The 21,935-nt window shown below is 39.2% G+C and overlaps 2 protein-coding genes across 2 annotated transcripts; both read left to right on the top strand.

Moving 5' to 3' along the window:
• The first annotated feature begins 8,435 nt into the window (after positions 1 to 8,435).
• LOC148733865 (uncharacterized) lies at positions 8,436 to 9,359 on the top strand. Its single transcript, XM_088758042.1, has 2 exons — positions 8,436 to 8,777; positions 8,943 to 9,359. Exons 1-2 carry the CDS (start codon positions 8,436 to 8,438, stop codon positions 9,357 to 9,359), a joined length of 759 nt encoding a protein of 252 aa, XP_088614168.1.
• Positions 9,360 to 13,630: 4,271 nt separating this feature from the next.
• Positions 13,631 to 20,264, top strand: LOC111333136 (uncharacterized). Its single transcript, XM_088759147.1, has 3 exons — positions 13,631 to 13,742; positions 16,947 to 17,419; positions 18,173 to 20,264. Exons 2-3 carry the CDS (start codon positions 16,958 to 16,960, stop codon positions 19,082 to 19,084), a joined length of 1,374 nt encoding a protein of 457 aa, XP_088615273.1. The 5' UTR covers positions 13,631 to 13,742; positions 16,947 to 16,957; the 3' UTR covers positions 19,085 to 20,264.
• The last annotated feature ends 1,671 nt before the right edge of the window (positions 20,265 to 21,935 follow it).

Genomic DNA, 21,935 nt, shown 5'->3' with positions numbered 1-21,935 from the left:
GTATTAATTACGAATGATGAACGATCCTTCGCAGTAGATAGCGCTATTTATGCAATAGCGAAAATCAGACCTGAAAAAAAGGTCTCGAATCCCGTACAGGCCTGATTTTTTTCAGGTCTGATTTTAGCTATTGCATAAATAGCGCTATATAATGCGAAGGATCGTGTATCAAACGTATTTAATACCGCAGTTCAAAATACATGAACTTCATATATCCATTGTATCTGATTTATCATCACGGGTTTATTATGAATCAACTTAACGGCCTGCTCCCAGTTGGCTTGTTAGCTCAATTGGAAGAGCGCTGCACTAGTATCGCAGAGGTCAGTGGTTCGAATCCCGTACAGGCCTGACTTTTTTCAGGTCTGATTTTCGCTATTGCATAAATAGCGCTATCTACTGCGAAGGATCGTGCATCATACGTAGTTTCACTGTACATTTTTAAATTTCTTTCAGTTTTGCCTCATAGGAAACCCACACAAAAAGGTCAAACCTTATGTTCATTTACTTAAAAAGAAATGAAAAAATTATTGAAATTTTCATCTTGGACCATTAAAGTTTCACGTTTTTCGAACAACCAGTCTAATATAAGACTGCGCAATTATACTTCATGACAATCAGAGAAGAATGTGTTGTTTAGTTGAAGCTTTATGCTTGTTTAGGAGCCATGGAAATTTCAAAGTCATTCTAAGTTGCTTGACAGTTTGGTATACCAAGTGGTTATTGAAAAACCTACCTCCTACCAACCTAACTAATGAATATGTATGGCCCAGGTGAGGGAGCTGCTGACATAAACCCTAACGTCTTGATTATATTGTGAAGCTCACAATTGAAGATCAGCGTCAACCCCGGACAAAACTGTTGAGACTGTAATTTTTAATTTCCCGCCATACAACAAACGTTTCCAAAAGGAACAAACTTGCCCCCCTCCCCACCCCTGGTACAATGTTGTTGGGGCTTAACAGCTCAAGCATGCATTTTTTGTGTTACCGCAAACAACATTGCAATAGGGAAGGGGGGAAACAATCTTTGAATTTGCGACGGTAAGCATTTTTGTCAGGGTGAGTGCAAAAAATAGGTATTTTTGTAATGTCAACAGCTTTTGTTCGAGGTTGGTGCTCTTTTTGCTGGTAATGGTTAGCACTTTGCATTTGGAGGCATTGAAGCAGATGTTGTTATACCGAGTCCACTCATCCATGTTGGTAAGGGTATTCTCCAAAGACAAGCAGTCTACAGGGGTTTTGATGTTGCAATAAGTGTAGTTTAGTGTCGTCAACACATAGGAAAGTCAAAACATCGACCCATATCAAAATCTGAGTGGTCGTTGCTAAATACTGTGGATAGCAGTGGCCCCAAATGGCTGCCTTGAGGGACTCCAGAGGTGTTAGGGGCTCTTTGCGAGGTTGGGCTATTAATAAAAACTCGTTGGACTTGCTCAGTTAAGTAGCAGCTGTCTTGGCACCATATATGCCTTTAACTGGTAAAGGAGAACGCGGTAGTCGACGATGTCAAATGCCTTGGCAAAATCCTAATAAATCACGTCCATCTGGATGTTTTTTTTTTCAAAGTTTTGTCCCATAGTATAAAATATAGATAATAATTCAGTGACACGTGAGCGATTTCTTAGGAATCCTTGTTGCAAAAGGGTAATTAAGTCATTAATGTGGTCATACAAACGATTAAAATGACGCATTGTTCTAGGACTTTGCTAACAATCGGGAGAAGCGATATGGGTCGGTAGTTTTTAACAGGCCCTTTTGAGTCTTTCTTGCGAATAGATGCTATGTCTGCGGATTTCCACTTGGAAGGGATTTGATCCCCATAGCATTATGGGGACCAAATTCATGGGGATCATTATGCGGCCCCTGTCTGGACATTTCTTCTTGAGTTCCTTAATGAGCTCGTCAAATCCGTACAATGGAAAGCACTTAGGATAATCTTCCCCCGTCTTGACTATGGATCTGGCCTTAGTGAGGCTCGGCTGTAACCCCTCGTGGTTCCCAGAGCTGAACTGTGTTCCAGGTTCATGGCTGGGGTGAGGAGGACTGAACCTATAAGTTACATCCTTCCTCGCACCACAGAGGTGCATCATGGTTATTCTTTGCGAGCCGGCAGTGTTCGAGTAGATCGGTTTAGAGGGGCTATAGACAGACTTAGTAATTTTGTTATTGTTCGATATCAATAAGATGTATATTTAATGTTGTACCTATGTAATACTGACCCATACTGTAATTCAGCCTTAGCTGCGAGAGTATGAAATTAAACGATCATCATCATCATCATTATCTGTGGAACTCTGAGGCGCATGCGCGTAAGATGCTTAACGTAGCAGAAAAACTCAAAGAGAACAAAGACCACGTTTGGCGGCCATCTCAACCTATTCAGAAAGTCCCATTGTAGCTATAACATTTTAAGAAAAGAATATGTAGGATTGGATACTTAGTGGTCTTCTTACGAGCCAAAAAAAAAAGAAAAAAAGACAACCACGGAAGCTTTTTGACCCCAACCAATCATCTGTAGGTAAATGATATCATCTCTAATAAAATACCATCACCTCTACGTAAACAGTCACGAAGTGTTACCTTTCAAACTTCCTCGATAATGATACTTTCCAGCTTGTTACAACTGATTGAAGTCACCATAAGAAGCAGATAGTAACCACGACCCTGGTACTTGGTAAGTGATAATTTTAATCCATTTGACTGTCAAAAGTGTCTCTAGCCTCAATGACAAACATTCTGGTGCTGCGCTGACTCGACTGTAGCGAATCGTTGTTTTCTTGGAAGTTATCAATCGACATCCCAATCGACAGATGAAGGGAAGTCGTAATTATTCATCACAGTGTGTTTACAGTTTGTTTGTTTGTTTGTTTTTTTAATCGCAAAGAAATAAAGAGGAGCTGATTTCTCATTCAAGTGAGTACACTCAAATGTTTTAACTCTCAGCGTCCTGTATTACCCTCGTCTGATTTCCACCGCGTGCGTTGAACTTAGAAGGAGCAAAGTCGGCTCTTTACCAACTACCAACTTTTTTTTGTTTTAGCTATTACAGAACTTTGCTGCTAGAATATTGACCAGTAAAAAGAAATACGACTACATCTCACCATTCCTTAAGGAACTAAGATGGCTACCCATAAATGAAAAGTTACAGTTCAGAGACGTCACCATGGTATATAAATGTCTACACGGCCTTGCTCCAAATTGCCTCGAAATCAAGTTGGTCAAGCGTTCCACCATCCGTTGCTATAATACCAGGCAAAAGAACAACATAAACATTACACCCAAAAGAACATCAACATCTCAGATGCCCTTTTTTGACCATGCTATATCTTCTTGGAACAACTTAAGTGATGACACTAAACATTGTACGAACATAACCAGCTTCAAACGCTCAGCCCGAAAGGAACTGTGGGCCCGTTTAATGATATTCATATGTCAGTGTAAATTAGTATTGAAAATCCCTTTTGGGAATTATTAATAAACGTATTGTATTGTACTATAATAATTGTAAGAAATATACAACTTTTTTGAAAGACATGTTTTGGCATGCATATGCCATCTTCAGTCAATGGGTAACTGAGTGCGATCAATTATATAGCATAGAAGTAAACGAATAAATTATTTACAATATGATGTAATACAAAAGTGGGTACTAATTACAACGTGACACTAAAACATCTAAGGTGCAAACTAGAACGCTAGAAAAGTGTTATAATGTACCTTATATGATATACCTTATAAGTGTTATAATGTACACATGTACCTTTAACCTAAGAAATATGCGAAAGCTCAAGCCAGTTTTTAAAACGAACAGGTTTCGTAATAGTTTTATTACCGTCAATGCCCTTAAGGCTTGCACGGTTTTAAATAACTGTCTTTTCAGAACATATATTTAGTGTCCTTATTGCTATTTTAATACATTTAATCTAATTGACGTAATTATCAATATTTAAAATTTGTAAATAATCATATAATTCATCTTTTGCGTATGATGAACGATCCTTCGCAGTAGATAGCGCTATTTATGCAATAGCGAAAATATGAACTTCATATATTCATTGTATCTAATTCAACTTTTGGTTGCAAATCGGTTATTAATAAACTATCTATCTAACTATCTATCTATCTATCTATCTATCTAATTGTAATCAAACCTGAACTTTACAAACAATTACAGCATTATAACACGTTTCTAGCGTTCTAGTTTACACCTTTGATGTTTTGGTGTCACGTTGTAATTAGTACCCGCTTTTGTATTACATCATATTGTAAATAATTTATTTATCTACTTGTATGCTATATAATTGTTCACACTCAGTTACTCATTGAATGAAGATGGCATGTGTATGCGGAAACATGTCTTTCGAAAAAGCTGTATATTTCTTACAATATCTATCATACTTACCATTATTGCGACTATAATAATTCTTACCAGAGCAAAATGATTGTTTGAAAAGACAAGATTAGCAGTGCGTTCTTAAGTCTACAGCTAATATGGTGGAACTTTGGTCTTAAAGTTTGCAACTGTGGTTGTTTCTGGATCGTTTATTTCAGTTTTTGTATCAAAAATCTTGTGTTTTCCACTTCTGACGCCTTTATAAATATCCATTCGTAACATTTGGTTTTCATTCCTCGGCGAAAAACTCGGGTGGTTTTTTCGGATTTGGTATCCGATGTGGTTTCTGATTTCTATTCGGTAGTTCAGCGCCTCGACTGCGTAGACGCGCTCAGGGTCCGCGGTTAGGGAACTTAGCATGGTTATATTTCAGATGAAGATGTATCTTATAAAAATAGGGTAATCTGAAATTTCGGTTTTGATGCTTTAGTCAGTGGTATTGCGGTTTCAATGAAAACTCGTCGCGGTTTCTTTGTAAATGCATCATCGGTTATTAGTAATTTTTTGAGGCGATTTTATGGTTTCTAACAGACCCCATGTGAGGTGCACTCTCTCCCCTCCACCTCTCGGACAGGGGTGTGAGCGTCTCAGCAAAAAGTATTTCGGTGGGTTCGCGATTGCGTGACGTGGCTGTTATGTCATGGCCAGACGAAACCGAACATTTTTGGGGGAGCTCAAAGGCACATAGCGCAATACAGATTTTTGTTCTATTTATTTATCGCTTTATTTGTTTGTTAGTGACGAGAGGATATTCATATTCTTTTGACAGTGAGTAATGCGCTGGAAAGCAAACAAGGAAACATATCTAAAGAAAACATAGCTTGTCAAATAGCGCAGAAACGAAAATGGCATATTTCATGAAACTTAGTCAAACCGAGTGAATATTCATGGGTGACGATTTTTGGTCAAATTTGTAAAAACGAAATCAACTCGACGGAATTGACGATTTTGACCAATTGTTTACTCAAATTCGTCTGCACGAAACTTGAAAATTTTGACGAAATCCCGTCATATCTGCCATTTTCGTTGACGCATGCATTTCTGGACACGTCTGTGCAATAGCGTGGCATGAAAACATGACTTTAATTTGAAGATGAGGAGCGGGAATGGCGCAGTGGTGAGAGCACTCGCCTCCCACCGCTGTGGCCTGGGCTCGGTTCCCGGACTTGGCATGACATGTGGGTTGAGTGTTGTTGTTGGTTCTCGTCCTTTTTCCGTGGGTTCTTCGCCGGGTCATCCAGTTTTCCTCCCTTCGCATTACAAATTCCGATTCGATCTGGAAACAGTGGACGAGAAGAGCCACCTAGTGGAATGGGTGAGTTATGCAGTGTACACGTATAGATGCTATAATAAATAAAAGAACATAAGGCGCAAGGCGTAGCCTATGTCTTCTTAAGAAACGTACGTCTATACAGATAACTATATTTATGTCTAAAACTAAAACGAAATATTCCCTAGAGGTCTCTAGAATATTCCCTAAAAGTCTCTAAAACATTAAAGTTTGCACTATTACTTGACGGTGGCCTTGATGGTGCGCGCTATGTTAAGCGAGCTTAAGAGCGTCGCTTTCTGCATTTTTCGCAGGATTTCCTTTCTCCTATCGCCCACAAGCTTCTTCATTGTTTTCTCGAGCTGCTTTGACCACCCCTCTAGCACATCGATAACTATGTTGAACTGCTCCACGCAATATCCAACATATTGCTTTTTAAGCTCCCATCGCAGTGGGGCATATTTTCCCGTCTTTTCCTTCTCCTTTTTCCGCGGTTATCAGAATAGGGACAACTCATTTCCACCGCCAAACTTGCTTCCTGTTGTGATCCACGAACCTGGCATCCCCTCTGTTGGCCTTGACGTGACTATGGTCGACACACACTGGTACATCCTAGTACGCTTGAGCATCCGAAGATTCGTACACTGGTTTGGGTGCTACTAACGAGTACCATGGTGGTACTGAGTCCACTAGCTTCAGGTCTTTACACACTTCAAAGAAAAGCACCTTTAGCACAGCGTTGTGTCGGTTCAAGTATTTGGACTGTGCTAAAGCAGAACACCCAGCTAAAACATGCGTCTCTTTCACCCCCCAAAACTTATAACTTGAGCCCTCTCTCAGATTTTCCACGAATCCCTCTTGACCCTTCCTCACACCCGCCGCATCTTTCGCGTGCACTCCTCTTCTCACATGAATGACATTTCACTTCTTGGAATTCCATGTAACTTTAATGTCCTCCAAGGAAGCACTGGTAGATTTCAAAACTCTGTGAAGCTTAGCCTCTGACGAAGCAAAAACTTTAAAATCGTCGATGTACAATAGGTAGGAAACACTGGCACTGATAGGCTTCGACAGCCTATATCCCTCTGTAGCTTCTAGTGACCAAGCAACTGCATTCAAACATAGCGTAAAGAGGCGCGGGCAGAGCGAATCTCCCTACGGCAATCGCCTGTTGAATCGGATGCAGCGAGAGGTTTCGGGCCCACGTTTGGTAGTAGTGACAATTCTCATATTTCAACTTGCAACCAAGCACCTCGTCCTCATGACTCTACACAGCCAAGTAAGAAAGCGGTGAACTTCCATGATCTCAAGCAACCAACTGTGATCCACCGAGTCGTACGCCTTTTTTACATCAATCCAAGCCATGCTTAGGTTTCGTTTTCCTCTGTGACAATCTAAAGTCACCATTCTATCAATTATCAGATCATCAGATGTCCCACTGCAGCCCGATTTGGCTCCCCCTTGTCCATTCTCCATCAGATTGAATTCATTCAGGTGGTTATCTATTGGTGTCTGAAGGCATGATGTAAACCACTTGTAGATGTTATTTAAGGAAGTTATTGGCCGCTGATTCTCGCTACTGAATTCACCTGGTTTAGCAGTGAGTCGCGTTTTTCCCTCTGAAAACCAAATGGGGTATTCCTCAGTGCTTTCCGAGATAGCCATAGAAACTTTAGTGACACCCTCATGCAGCACATGCACACGCTTCCACCAATAGTTGACAAGACGGTCTGGGACTGGCGCACTCCAGTCTCTTTTCTTGAGTAGACACCTGACAGCTTCAGAGCACTGTAGGTTCCAGGCCCCCTCAGACGGCATTGGTACTTTCCTAGAAATTGCTTCATTCATCTTGCTCAACCACTCTGCCTCCTTGTTTGTAGTCCCTCTCGTCGCCCACAGCTGTATCCAGAAATTGCTTGCGTCCTCAATGTTCTCAAAACTGTCTTCGCTACTACCAGAGCCAGAGTCATTTTTAGAAATGTTCTGGTACTTAGGTCGATCCTCCTCTTTGCTGCACAGAGCACCAAAATATGCGGAAACCTTCCTTGTATCTTGATTAAAGTGGCAGTTAATAGATCTTGCTTCATCTAGCTTTTTTCCTCTGACACATCCAGTTTTCAGTTTGCGTAATTGTGACTTTTTCTCTTCCTTATAATTGATCATGTCAGATAACGAGGTCTTTTTGCATTCTTCCATCAAAATAGCCCGGTTTCTTCTTCCTTTATTGGTGATCTTTCTATTTTCCCTGATTCGCTCTAACTCTGCCTTTGCAATCGATATATTTTTGCTCAGGTCCATCGCTTTATTTTCAAATTCTCTCTTACATTTGTCCCTACGCCTTTCACCGCTGTCAGTCCGCAAAGTGCTCTCTTTCTTCCAGTCTTTCAACAACAAAAATACCACAACAACCGAGTATAATGCGCAGTTCGCGATCCATAAATATTCAAATGGATTTTCCACAGGGGAGGCTCTGACAAACTAGAAATTTGCTCAGTGTGAGGCAATCAATCGACACCAGCTCTCTTGGGTTATGGTCAGAAATGATTATAAGATGGACTAACTGTTAGCTGTAACACGGAAAAAATTTTGCCCTTCCATGTTAAAATTGAGAAATTTTTTTCTAGTACTTTGTGTCATTTTCTAAAATGTCAAATTACTGATAGCCGTAAAATGGCCAAAGTGTTAGCCTTAAAAGATCTCAAAAGCCATCACCCCATTCAGACCCCCATAAAACATAACTTAACATTCCCTGGACGATGTATGAAACATTATGCCAACATTTTTTGACCACCAATACTTTAATATATTAATCGTTTATCAACAGCTTCAAGAATTAGCCGTGAGTCCACAAATCCAAAATCTAACTCTAAACACCGCCGAATGCGTTTCAAAAGGTCACAGAACAGACATATCCTCTGTAACAGGACGTGAATTTTACATCAGAATGATGCTGTGGAGCTCATTCTGTTTTTCCTTTTCCTTTGGGCCATTTTTGGCCCTTATTACACTAATATTTGGTGACTGTGCCAAAAACCACGTAAAAACACCAGAAAATGAGAAGAAACGAAACCTAACAAATGCTGTTAAGTATACAATCTTCTTTGTAGTGTTTGTATAGTTTGGACTTCTTATTTATGTTCTTGTGCTTTCGATAATATCAGAAGGTCCGTGGGATATTATTGTTATCCTTGGGGTGATAATTTTTGAAGCTTTGATAGTGCCGTTTACAGCAGCAAAGAGGTTTGATTCTTGCTTGAAAAATCAATATGCGTTTCAGTTTTGCTTGGTGGTTGTTGGAATAATCGACACAGTATGGGGTTTCACTGTCCTACTTGTCATTTCTGTCATTCTTTCTTCCATTGTGTTTGCAATTTATAACTTTCTTCAGGCAAGGGCATGTTCTAGGGCTGATAATGTCAAATTTATGTTCATCTGCGCTATTTCTTTGTTTTCCGTTCTGTCGCTTGTAGTTGTAGTAATTTTATCAGGTCAGGTCTTCTCTGGCAGAGACTCGGAAAATGAATTACTGAAAACAGTTCTAGTGTACGTCATCACTGCTTTCGTTTCCTGGATTGTCAGTAAAGTTAAAACGGTGGATACAGAGCAAGGAAAAGAAAAGACTGAGAAAAGTCGTGAGAGGCGAGAAGCTGAAGGTCAAAAGTGCGATATTCCTCTGGAAGAAATACTAGAGTGAGTTGGGATCGATCTAGCTTGTTTCATATCATCATTTAACCCTATTAATTCTTAGGAGGGAACAAAATGAAATTTCTCCTAACAATGGCGATACCAATCTTTCATCCAAAAAGAAAGAAAAAAATATAAACTGGAATACAATGTTTGTAGTAACACTTACTTTGCGGTAAAAAGTACTATCTTATGGAATAGGCTGGGTTGAGCTTGAAGACGAAGAAAATCGCATTTGCCTATCCATCGAGAGCTGAAAGTAAATTTAGATCTCAGCCTCGTTTCCATGTTGAAATAAATTGCTCGTGATAAAAGACCCTGTATTTTGAAACGCATGCCTCAATTCAACTATACGAACTACCCCACGTTGATCAGGAGGTCTTTCTCTATTACAATCAAGTGTCAGACCTTTTCAGTGGCGATGGCTGAACGAAACACATTTTTCAGTACTTGCTCCTTGACTATTAAAACAGATGACAGGAGAAGTTGCAATTGTCTGTTAGTGCTTGTTTTGTGGTTCAAAGTATCTGTAGTAAGTCGTGTCTTACACGCAGTAGTTACCACAATTATTTGTAGGAGAGTGGTAGAAGTAAGTGATCCGGTGGGTATTAAAGATGCAGCAAAACTTTAAATTAAGTAGGGATAAAATGAGAACTGCTGGAACGTTTTTCATTTTATTTTGATGCTTATTTACTAGGCGCTCATAGCTCTACGTGTAAGCAAACATTTCCATAACTATCCATAGAATTCTCCGCTCGCTTTTGGATAACAATTCGGTGTCCTTGTTAACTCTTCTCACTGTGGAGAAAATAAACTGTCTCGCAATTAAATCATTTAAATTGGATAGATAGATAGATAGTTTATTTGAAAAGCATTGCAACCAAAGGTTGAATTACGCATTCATTTACAACATTAAGAAATATATAAGAAATGGTAACATTCTTCTGAAATATTAAAAATTAGGTAACATACAATAAGGTCAGCTTATACAGAGCGTGCGTGAAGGATGAAAGATAAAACAATCACGGCACCTGTTCGTACGGACCACAGGTAAATTGAAAGCGCGCTTTTTCCTTAAATTGCGAAATCAGTCAATGAATAGTCGTTATACTCGAATATCTATTTAAAACTGTTTCATTTTCCGATTTTACAACGCTAGACTTTATGTCAAATGATACATTTTAGTGGCAACATTGGTTAAACATGAATCGATTACAAAAGCGTTCCGCAACGATAAACCTATGTGAAAAAAATTGCTAACAGAACTTTTAGACTAAGATTTTTTATTGTTACATTATCAATATATAAGGAAAGCTTGGGTTACATAAGAGACAGTGTTATATGATTTGTATCTGATTTAAAACAAACTCGGTTTACTGGTACCAAAACTCATTAGATACAAATGAAATAAAAAAGGGATTGTTTCCCATAAAACGCTGTAACGGGTTATGTTTCCATTGCCTTTATGTTTAACTCAACCAAGTCGCAAAACGCCTGAAATCATGTGTATACAAATTCTATTCTTCTGTTAACCTGAAAATCGTTTTTCAGAACACTCGATGCATAAAATCTTTCTTTCCTTACAAGGACCGTATTAATCAATTGGTAAAACTAAACGACGGCTTCACGATAGAAAAACCGAACATTTTAAGGCCCTCGCTAAAAATGTCAATACTTCAGCCATTGCCGAGCACGTGAATGCCACTGGACATAATATCAAGTAGAATAATTTTGATATTTTGGCAAAAGGCAAAACAGGCTACTATTGTAAAATCAAAGAGTCCTTACTTATTCAAGAACTTGAGCCAGCTTTCAACGTGAACGTCGGAAGTAAAAAGCTGTTGCTTAAATTTCATCGGTTACTTTCGAAAATGTATGTGGAGTACATACGAAACGAAACGTCAAGTCATAATCAAAATGTGCAAGTTCAATATCTTTGCAGTAACTGGCTTGAACTCGGGGGTAACATGTGAAGGTGTAGTCTGATCGTCCAGGTGAGTGTAGTCCTGAGAAGGACTGTTGTCGGTGGAAGTGACTGACGTTTCGACAACCTGTGCGGAAGTCATCATCAGAGTCAAGTGAATGATTGTTGTCAGTAGAATGTTCTTATTCCAGTTCGTGTAAAATGATCGATTGGTTTTGCCGTGATGTTATTGGCTGTAAGACTCAAGTGACGTAAGTCGGTCGTGATTGGTCTGTTTCGATCTGTCGGTAAAGTTAGGTTGTTATTTTTCGGTCGTTTGTGATGTTTATGTCGTGAATGAGTCGTTTGTATGGAGCGGGTAGTTGTCGACATCTGTTTAGGGGAGTCTGTTCTAAGTTAGTAAACCAGCTTTCCAGAGTCAGTCGTTGAAAATAGTCAGTGCTGTAGGTTAGGCATTGCGCAGAGTCCCAGGCAATGTTGTGGTTGGTAAGGCGATGGTGTTCAGCAATGTGATTGCTGACATCACCTTTCCTCGTCGCCCGTCTGTGTTCAGTCAGTCTTGTTGTGAGGTTTTTTTTTGTTTTTTGTGTCACGTTGGGACGTCATGCGTGACACGCATGCTCTATGACATTATTACATAACGGCTCACACGTGGTTTTTGTTTTGCTTTTCGACTCGTATCTTTTGACAGTTTGTCTTATTTTTGATCAAATTATGATGACCCAAGAACAAAAGCATTTACGAAAAAAGAGAAATTTCTTTAACTTTTGATAGTAGGGAATGTTGTCACGTTTTGCAAAAGTGCTTTTTAGGAGAACCAAAGTGCCAATTTACAAATTTGTAATAATTTGGATATATCAACAAAGTTGAAATGGTAAATTGGCCATCGTAACGATTACAAAAGCTGACGTTTCGAGCGTTAGCCCTTCGTTGGAGCGAATAGAGGAACTGTGGGTTGTGTGTGCTTTTAAAGGCAGAAAATGGAGCTACGTTATTTTTGGGAACATGGCAACGAGAAAAACACGAATAAATTAATGGAATGAAAAGCGTTCGTTGACCCCTGTGGGATTCAGACTGCCGGTTTGAAAGATGAGCTTTTGTTCAAGAGTTTTACGGCTTTCCGTGCTACCTAAGTGTAAGGAAAGACCGCAGATTGCCAACAACAACAACAACAATTTATCACTTATAGAGCGCTATTTACCATATTTGCCATATGCTGCTTAGAATGATTAGGTAAATTGAAGTGTCTCGCGACTGGTTTCGATGTGTCCTTGTCATTCTTTTCCACGTGGCGAAGGTGTTCTCAGAATCGGTCACCTAGTCTTCGGCCTGTTTCGCCGATGTATATCTTTTTGCAATAAGTGCAAGTTAAGCAATAGATTACATTGCGGGAGGTGCACGTGAAGTGATCGGTGATCTTGATAGATCGTTTGGGTCCCAATATTTTATCAGTGTTGTGAATAAAAGGACACGTTTTGCATCGTGCACGTTCTGCATTGTGTACGTTTTGCATCGTGCACGTTTTGGATCGTGCACGTTTTGCATCGTGCACGTTTTGCATCGTGCACGTTTTGCATCGTGCCGACGTTTTGCATCGTGCACGTTTTGCATCGTGCACGTTTTGCATCGTGCACGTTTTGCATCGTGTTTTTATCAAGGTTTTGTCTGATAATATAGTTCTGTAAGCCTATTATAGTGTATTGTATGATAATAATCAATTCTACTTAGTATTGTAATTGTAATTCCACTTAGTACAATTTGTATGTTAATACTTAATTTAATGCGTCAAGCCACTACTCGCCTCGAATGGCTGTAGCAAACTGCGAGCAGTGGTACATGATATTTTCTATTTTGTCAATTTTTCTTAATAAACTGAGACAGAAACCGAAGACAATAATTCAGAGACACATGAGCGATTTCTTAGGAACCCTTGTTGTAAATGGGTAATTAAGTCATCAGTGTGGTCATACAAACGATTAAACATGCAGCAGTGTTCCAAGACTTTGTTAACAATCGGGAGAAGCGATATGGGTCGGAAGTTTTTAGCAGGCTCATTTCAGTCTATCTTGTGAATAGATGCTACGTCTGAGGATTTCCACTCGAAAGGAATTTGATCACCACAGCATGAAGTCTGGAGCCCATAAGCAGAGCAGAAAAACTCAATAAGAACAGAGACCACGGCCATCTCAACCGATTCAGAAAGTCTGATCATAGCTATAAAATATTATAAAAGAATAGTTAGGGTTGGAAACCGAAAGGTCTTCTAAATGAAAAGAAAGAAAAAAACCAGAAAGCTTTTTGACTCCAACCAATTATCTGTAGGTGAACAATGTCATCCTTAAATTGAAACCGTCACTTCTATGTAAACAGTCCCGAAGTGTTACCTTTCAAACTTCCTCGATACTTTCGAGTTAGCGACAACTGATTGAAGTCACCATAAGAAGACAGTAACCACGACCCTGCTACTTGGTAAGTGATAATTTTTAATCCATTTGACTGTCAAAAGTGTCTCTAGCCTCAATGACAAACATTCTGGTGCTGCGCTGACTAGACTGTAAGGAATCGTTGTTTGCTTGGAAGTTATCAATCGACATCCCAATCGACAGATGAAGGGAGATCGTAATTATTCATAACAGTGTGTGTTTACAGTCCGCTTTTTTTTAATCGCAAAGAAACAAAGAACAGCTGATTCCTCATTCAAGTGAGTACACTCAAATGTTCTAACTCTCATCGCCCTGTATTACCCTCGTCTGATTTCCGCAACGTGCGTTGTACCTACGAGGAGTAAGGTCGACTCTTTACCAACTATGATAATTCTTTCTAAAGCAAATTGATTGTTTGAAAAGACAAGATTAGCAGTGCGTTTATAAGTCTACAGCTAATATGGCAGACTATGGTGAGACGTAGGTTTCAAAGTTTGCAGTTTTCATCGTTTTAATTTTGGATCGGTTTTTTCAGTTTTTGCCCAGAAAATCTTGTGTTTTCCATTTCTGATGCCTTTATAAATACCCTTTCGTAACATTTGGTTTTCATTCCTCAGCGATATTCGGATTTGGTATCCGATGTGGTTTCTGATTTGTGTTCGGTAGTTCAGCGCCTCGACTGCGTAGACGCGCTCAGGGTCTGCGGTTAGGGAACTTAGCATGGTTATACTTCAGATGAAGATGTATCTTATAGAGATAGGGTAATCTGAAATTTCGGTTTTGATGCTTTAGTCAGTGGTATTGCGGTTTCAATGAAAACTCGTCGCAGTTTCTTTGTAAATACATCATCAGTTATTGGTAATTTTTTGCAGCGGTTTTACGGTTTTTAACAGACCCCATGTGAGGCGCCACTCTCTCCCTTCCACCTCTCGGACAGGAGCGTGAGCGTGTCAGCAAAGGGTATTTCGGTGGGTTTGCGATTGCGTGACGTGGCTGTTATGTCATGGCCAGACGAAACCGAATATTTTTGGGGGAGCTCATAGGCCATTACATAGGATAGGATCGTGCACAGCATATGATCGTGCACATAGCATAGGATCGTGCACAGCATACAGCGCGATACAGATTTTTATTCGATTTCTTTATTATTTTATTTGTTTGATAGTGACGAGACGATATTCATATTCTCTTGACAGTGAGTAACGCGCTGGAAAGCAAACAAGGAAACACATATCTCAAGAAAACAAACCTTGTCAATACCGCAGAAACTAAAATGGCAACTTAGTCAAACCCAGTTGGCTTGTTAGCTCAATTGGTAGAGCGCTGCGCTAGTATCGCAGAGGTCAGTGGCTCGAATCCCGTACAGACCCGAATTTTGTGAGGTCTGATTTTTACTATTGCTTAAAAAGTGCTCTTTACTGCGAGGATCGTGCACAAATAGGTTTCTATAACCACAATTCAGATATATGAATTTCATATATTCGTTGTGTTTGGTTTATCATCTTACGGGTTTGTGTCGGACTAATTTGATGACTTGCTCCCAGTTGACTTGTTAGTTTAATTGGTCGTAGAGCGCTGCACTAGTATCGCAGAGGTCAGTAGCTCAAATCCCGTACAAGCCTAAATTTTTTCAGGTCTGATTTTTAATATTGCTTAAATAGTGCTCTTTACTGCGAGGATCGTGCACAAATACGTTTCTATAACCACAGTTCAGATATATGAATTTCATATATTTGTTGTGTTTGATTTGTCATCTTACGGGTTTGTGTCGGACTAATTTGATGACTTGCTCGCAATTGGTAGAGTGCTGCACTAATATTGCAGAGGTCAGTGGTTCGAATCCCGTACAGGCTTGAATTTTTTCAGGTCTGATTTGTTCTTTACTGCGAGGATCGTGCACAAACACATAAATATTCATGGTTGACGATTTTTGGCGAATTTGGTCAAATTCGTCAAAACGAAACCAACTCGGCGGAATTGACGATTTTGACGAATTTTTTAGTCAAATTCGTCTACGCGAGACTTGACGATTTTGGCGAAATCCCCTCACATCTGCCATTTTTGTTGCCGGATCCATTTCTGGACACATCTGCGTAATAGCGTCGCATGAAAACATGACTTTAATTTCATGATGGGGAGGGGGGGTGGCGCAGTGGTGAGAGCACTCGCCTCCCACCGCTATGGCCTGGGTTGAATTCCCGGACTTTGCGTCACCTGTGGGTAAAGTGTTGTTGCTGGTTCTCGTCCTTGCTCCGAGGGTTCTTCCCCAGGTCCTCCGGTTTTCCTGCCTTCGCGAAAAACCAACATTCCAAATTCCAGTTCGATCTGGAAACAGTGGACAAGAAAAGCCGCCCACTGGAATGGCTAAATTATTATTATGACAGTAAAAACTTCTGGATGCTCAGATATCCTAAACAATGATTGGGTAGCAATCAATGCAACGACCAAAGTCCTTAGAATTAAAATTCCTATAGCAATTCCTAATTATGGAACCGTAGTAATGAAAGTCCTAAACTTAATTGCTATGTAAAAAAAACCTCAGTCAAAATAGTAAAGGTTCCATACGTCACTATCGAAACACTTAAATGGAAGAAAACGTCTAATATCCCTGGCCTTATTTCAATCTTAAAGCACCTTGCCATCCCACTAGTTCTTTAAGTGCCTTTCTAACATTTCTTAAATAACCTCCGAGAACATCCACAATAATGTTGTATTGTGTCACCCGATAATCAGGGTATCTCTGTTCAAGCTCCCAGCGCAGTGGCCCATACTTTGCTGTTTTTTCGGCAGCTTCCTCCTTCCTGTTTTCTACCCACGGGCAGCTCATCTCGATCATCGATACTTTCTTGTTCTCTTTGTCCACGATGGTGGCGTCGATCCTATTCGCCTTTACCTGCGTGCCATCTTAATAATAATAATAATAATGATAATAATGATTATTATTATATTATTACTATTATTATAGTTAGTCGAAATTTTCATGTATTTTTCGATTTTTAAGGATTTTATCTTTATTTTTTTGTAAATATTTTAGAGTGAATTATCGTTATCATAGTGTGTATCCTAGTTTTTCTTACACTTTTATTAGACATTTTAATACATTTTTTCGATTTTCAAGCATTTTATCCTAACTTTTGTTACAATTTTTTGTGATTATGGTGAATAAAGGATTATATTTTATTATTATTTTCATTCTTATTATTATTACTGTTATTATAATTATGGTAATTTTTTTCATTATTCTTGACAGTTGAATACAAAATGGTTACGATGCCTGGGTTCTCGTTTGTTCTACTTTACCTGATCCAAGTCACAATCCTCACTTACCAAACCCAAGCAAACGTGATCAGTAGATGCAAAGATCGTGCGAACTGTTGTAAAACCTATGACGATGCCTACACTTCTTTAGCATCACCGCAAAATTACCATAATATTGCACTTGCGTTGTACCCTTCGAGACATCCCTCATCTGTTCTTGTCCAAGTCAACTTGTTCTCAACGAACCAGTCTGACTATCATACCGAAGGAGCTTCGCCCGTGCAGTATACATGGAGTATGTCATGTCTATACGCTGCCATCCCTGCTAGGGTTCTTGAATTCCTATCCCTTGGCGCCATTCTTATCACACCGCGTACACGGGACCTGGACATCACAATTTCACCATTCTGTTGTAATGTGTCGGAGGAGGAGCGAATTGTGATCATCGAGAGAGTTTTGTCAGAGGTAAGTCACAAGATGTTGGAAAATCTTTCCCTGGGTTGAGGTGAGTGACTAGAGGGGTGGTACTTACATCTTTTCGAGGACTGTATGAGGAGAAGTACCTCGTCAGCTTTTTGGTCGAGGTTCGTTGGTTATAGTTGCAGGCTCTCGTTCAGAGGAGACGAGCAAGATAGCATAGGGGCTGAAGCGACCCTTGGCAGTTGTCAGGGGAATCAATATGGAAATGACTTCTCTCCCCATTTATTCATACTGACAATTGTTTTTGTTTCTCTTTCATTACTATGTGTTAATCGGGTCTACAGCATTCACGTGATACTTCCCATAATTGGTCACTGTGAAGACTTGGGTTTTGCTCTCCCGACGCTCTGACAAATTAGAAATTTGCTCAGTGTGAGGCAATCAATCGACACCAGCACTCTTGCATGGGCTATGGTCAGACGTGAATATAAGATGGACTAACTGTTAGCTGTAAAACGGCAAAAAATTTTGACTTTACGTGTTAAAATTGAGAAATTTTAACCCTTAGTCTTAAGAAAAGTCAACCGTAAAAATTTTTTCCTAGTAGAATGTGTCATTTTATAAAGTGTCAAATTACTGATAGGCGTAAAATGGCCAAAGCGTTAGTCTTAAAAGATCTTAAAAGCCATCACCCCATTCAGACTCTCATAAAACATAGCCTAACATTCCCTGGACGATGTACGAAACATTATGCCAACATTTCTTCACCACCAATCTTTAAATATATTCTATTAACAGCTTCAAGACTTAGCCGTGAGTCCACAAATCCAAAATCCAACTCTAAACACCGCCGAATGCGTTTCAAAAGGTCACACAACGGACGTATCCTCTGTAACAGGACGTGAATTTTACATCAGAATGATGCTGTGGAGCTCATTTGGTTTTTCCTTTTCCTTTGGGCCATTGTTGGCCCTTATTACACTAATATGTGGTGACTGTGCCAAAAACCACGTAAAAACACCAGAAAATGAGAAGAAACGAAACCTAACAAATGCTGTTAAGTATACAATCTTCTTTTTAGTATTTGTACAGCTTGGACTTTTTATTTATGTCCTTGTGCTTTCGATTATATTACAAGGTCCATGGGATATTATTGTTATCCTCGGGGTGATAATTTTTGAAGCTTTGATAGTACCGTTCATAGCAGTAAGGAGTTTTGATTTCTTGGTTGAAAAATCAATAGGCGAAAAATCGTTTATATTCATGTGGGGAAATCTTTCAGCGTTTCAATGTTGCTGGGTGGTTGTTGGAATAATGATCAACACAGTATGGGGTTTCACTGTCCTACTCGTCATTTCTGTCATTCTTTCTTCCATTGTGTTTGCAATTTATAACTTTCTTCAGGCAAGGGCACGTTCTGGGGCTGATAATGTCAAATTTATGTTCATCTGCGCTATTTCTTTGTTTTCCGTTCTGTCGCTTGTAGCTGTAGTAATTTTATCAGGGCAGGCCTTTTTTGGCAGAGACTCGGCAAATGAATTACTGAAAACAGCTCTAGTGTACGTCATCACTGCTTTCGTTTCCTGGATTGTCAGTAAAGTTAAAACGGTGGATACAGAGCAAGGAAAAGAAAAGACGGAGAAAAGTTGTAAGAGACAAGAAGCTGAGGGTCAAAAGTTCGATATTCTTCTAGAAGAATTACCAGAGTGAGTTGGGATCCCTCTATAGCTAGCTTGTTTGATATCATGATTCAACGCTATCAATTCTCAGGAGGGAACAAAATGAAATTTCTACTAAGTATGGCGATACCAATCTTTCATCCTAAAAGAAAGAAAAAAATATAAACTGGAATACAATGTTTGTAGTAACACTTACTTTGCGGTGAAAAGTACTGTCTTGTGGAATAGTCTCTGGGTCGATCTTGAAGGCGAATAAAATCGCATTCGCTTATCCATCGAGAGCTGAAAGTAAATTTAGATCCCAACCTCGTTTCGAAAAGCCCTGTTTTTTTTTAAACGAATGCCACAGTCAACTGTACGAACAACCTCACGTTGATCAGGAGGTCTTTCTCTATTAGAATCAAATGTCAGACCTTTTCTGTGGCGATGGTTGAGCGAAACATTTTTTCAGTACTTGGTCCTTGACTATTATAACAGACTGAGGACAGAAGTTTAGTCTGTTCGTGATTGTTTTGCGGTTCAAAGTATTTGCTGTAAGTCGGGTAGTTTTGGAAAATATGGAATGGCGGAATTCGGAACCGGAACCGGAATACTCGAAATACCCGGAATTCCAGGAATTCCCGGAATGACCGAAAAGTAACAAATTAAAAAATAATAAAAGTAAATAAATAAATAAATAAATAAGAACATTGATGATTAAAAATGATTATAACATAACCAAAGAAAAGCGCGTGCTCTGATTGGTCAATTTAGCGTCCACCATTTGCCCATGGGTGTACGCTGCTGACGTGAGCAAATGCAAAGGCTATTTTTCCGCGCACGCTTGTTTTTTCTGGTCACGTAAGATTTGTTAAATAAAAGGGAACTCTTTAGCTACAATGTATCAATGTTATGTTATAAAACAAAGGGTAAACACCACAGCGTACACTATTGAGTTATGGATGCACTTGGGAGGTTTGCTAAGCACTCAAGAAGCTAGAGTCGCGCTCGGCTATCGCCTCGAGCGACTCTTACGCTTCTTTCGTGCTTAGCAACCTCCCGCGTGCATCCATAACTCAATAGTGTACGCTGTGGTGTTTACCATTTGTTAAATGATAAATTCACAACTTAATGAAATAATTTAATACGAAAATTTTCTGTGAGGGTCCCGAAAAAAAACACTTACCCGTAGTGTTCATGGAGATGCACTTATTAGAATTAAAAAAAGTCTGCGTCAGGCCAGTAGCCCATACAGCCTAAGCGACGAAATATTTCTATTTTCCCTTCCCCCTAGAGGGGATGCTAGTCCATCACGTGGTTACTCCCCGTTTTAAGTTCGCCTCCACCCATTTACACACCTATAGGAAATCTAGCCAGGGCGCCATAACCATTAGGCCTGCACGCTCATCCAGCCGGAACCTTTGCAGAAGATTAAACAAATGCAATATTTCCAATTAGTTTAAAAAATCTCCGAACTATTTCAAATTGATACTTTACCCTAAATAATTATTAACCACACATTGGGAGCTATCAAAGCAGCTACCATTAAGACCAGCCGTCTACAGTTAAAATTGAGACTGATCATCAGTTACTCGACACCTTTTCGCGTCTATTATAAATACCTTGAATATATACCTTTAAATATATATCTTGTACTGATGGATTATTCTAAACAAGGTATACATTCAAAGGTATATATTCAAGGTATTTGTAATAGACGCGAAAAGGTGTCGAGCAACTGACGATCTCTCAATTTTAACTGTAGACGGTCTTAATGGCTTTGATAGCTCCCAATGTGTGGTTAATAATTATTTAAGGTAGAGTACCAATTTGTAATAGTTCGGAGCTTTTTACAAGTGAACTATTAAACTGATTGAAAATATTGCATTTGTTTAATTTTCTGCAATGATTCCGGCTGGAAAAGCGTGGCGGCCTAATGGTCATGGCGCCCTAGACATCCTGCAGGTGTGTAAATGGGTGGAGGCGAATTTAAAACGGGAAATAACCATGTGATGGATTAGCATCCCATCCAGGGGGAAGGGAGAGTAGAACTATTTCGTCGCTTAGGCTTTATGGGCTACTGGCCTGACGCAGAGTGTTTTTTTTTTTACTTCTAATTCGTGCATCTCCATGAACAGCACCGGTAAATGTTTTATTTTTGGGACCCTGAGAGAAAAAATTCGTATTAAATTATTTAAGTTGTGAATTTACCATCAATTTTTAATCATCATTATTCTTATTTATTTATTAATTTACTTTAATTTTTTAAAATTTTATTATTTTTCGGTCATTCCGGGAATTCCGGGTATTCGGGTTCGGGTTCCGAATTCTGGCATTATTTGTAGAATATGGTAAAAATAAGTGATTAGATGTGTATTAAAGATGCAGCAAAAATAGAAGTTAAAGAGGGATAAACACGAGAACTGCTGAAATTTTTTCCATTTTATTTGATGCTCATTTACTAGTCGCTCACAGTTCCACAGGTGTAGGCAAACATTTCCATAACTATCCATAGAAATTCCCGCTTGCTTTGGGTAACAATTCGGTGTCCCTGTTAACTCTTCTCACCGTGGATAAAATGAATTATCTCGCAATAACAGAATTTAAATTGTGAAATCAGTCAATGTATAGTCGTTATACTCTTACATCTGTTTAAAACTGTTTCCGTTTCCGATTTCATGATATCTTTGATGATAAATGATACATTCTAGTGGAAAAATTAGTTAAACATGAATCGATTACAAAAGCGCTCTGCATCGATAATCAAATGTAAAAAAATTGTTAACAGAACTTTTAGACTAAGATTTTTTATTGTTACAGTATCAATATCTAAGGAAAGCTTTGGTTACATCAGAGAGAACGCTATATAATTTGTATCTCATTTAAAACAAGCTCGGTTTATT

The sequence above is a fragment of the Stylophora pistillata genome, chromosome 4 (genome assembly GCF_964205215.1).
Source record: "Stylophora pistillata chromosome 4, jaStyPist1.2, whole genome shotgun sequence".
In the NCBI taxonomy this organism is placed as follows: domain Eukaryota; kingdom Metazoa; phylum Cnidaria; class Anthozoa; order Scleractinia; family Pocilloporidae; genus Stylophora; species Stylophora pistillata.
The sequence above is the reverse complement of the archived record's forward strand: the minus strand, read 5'-3'. Positions and strand labels throughout refer to the sequence as shown.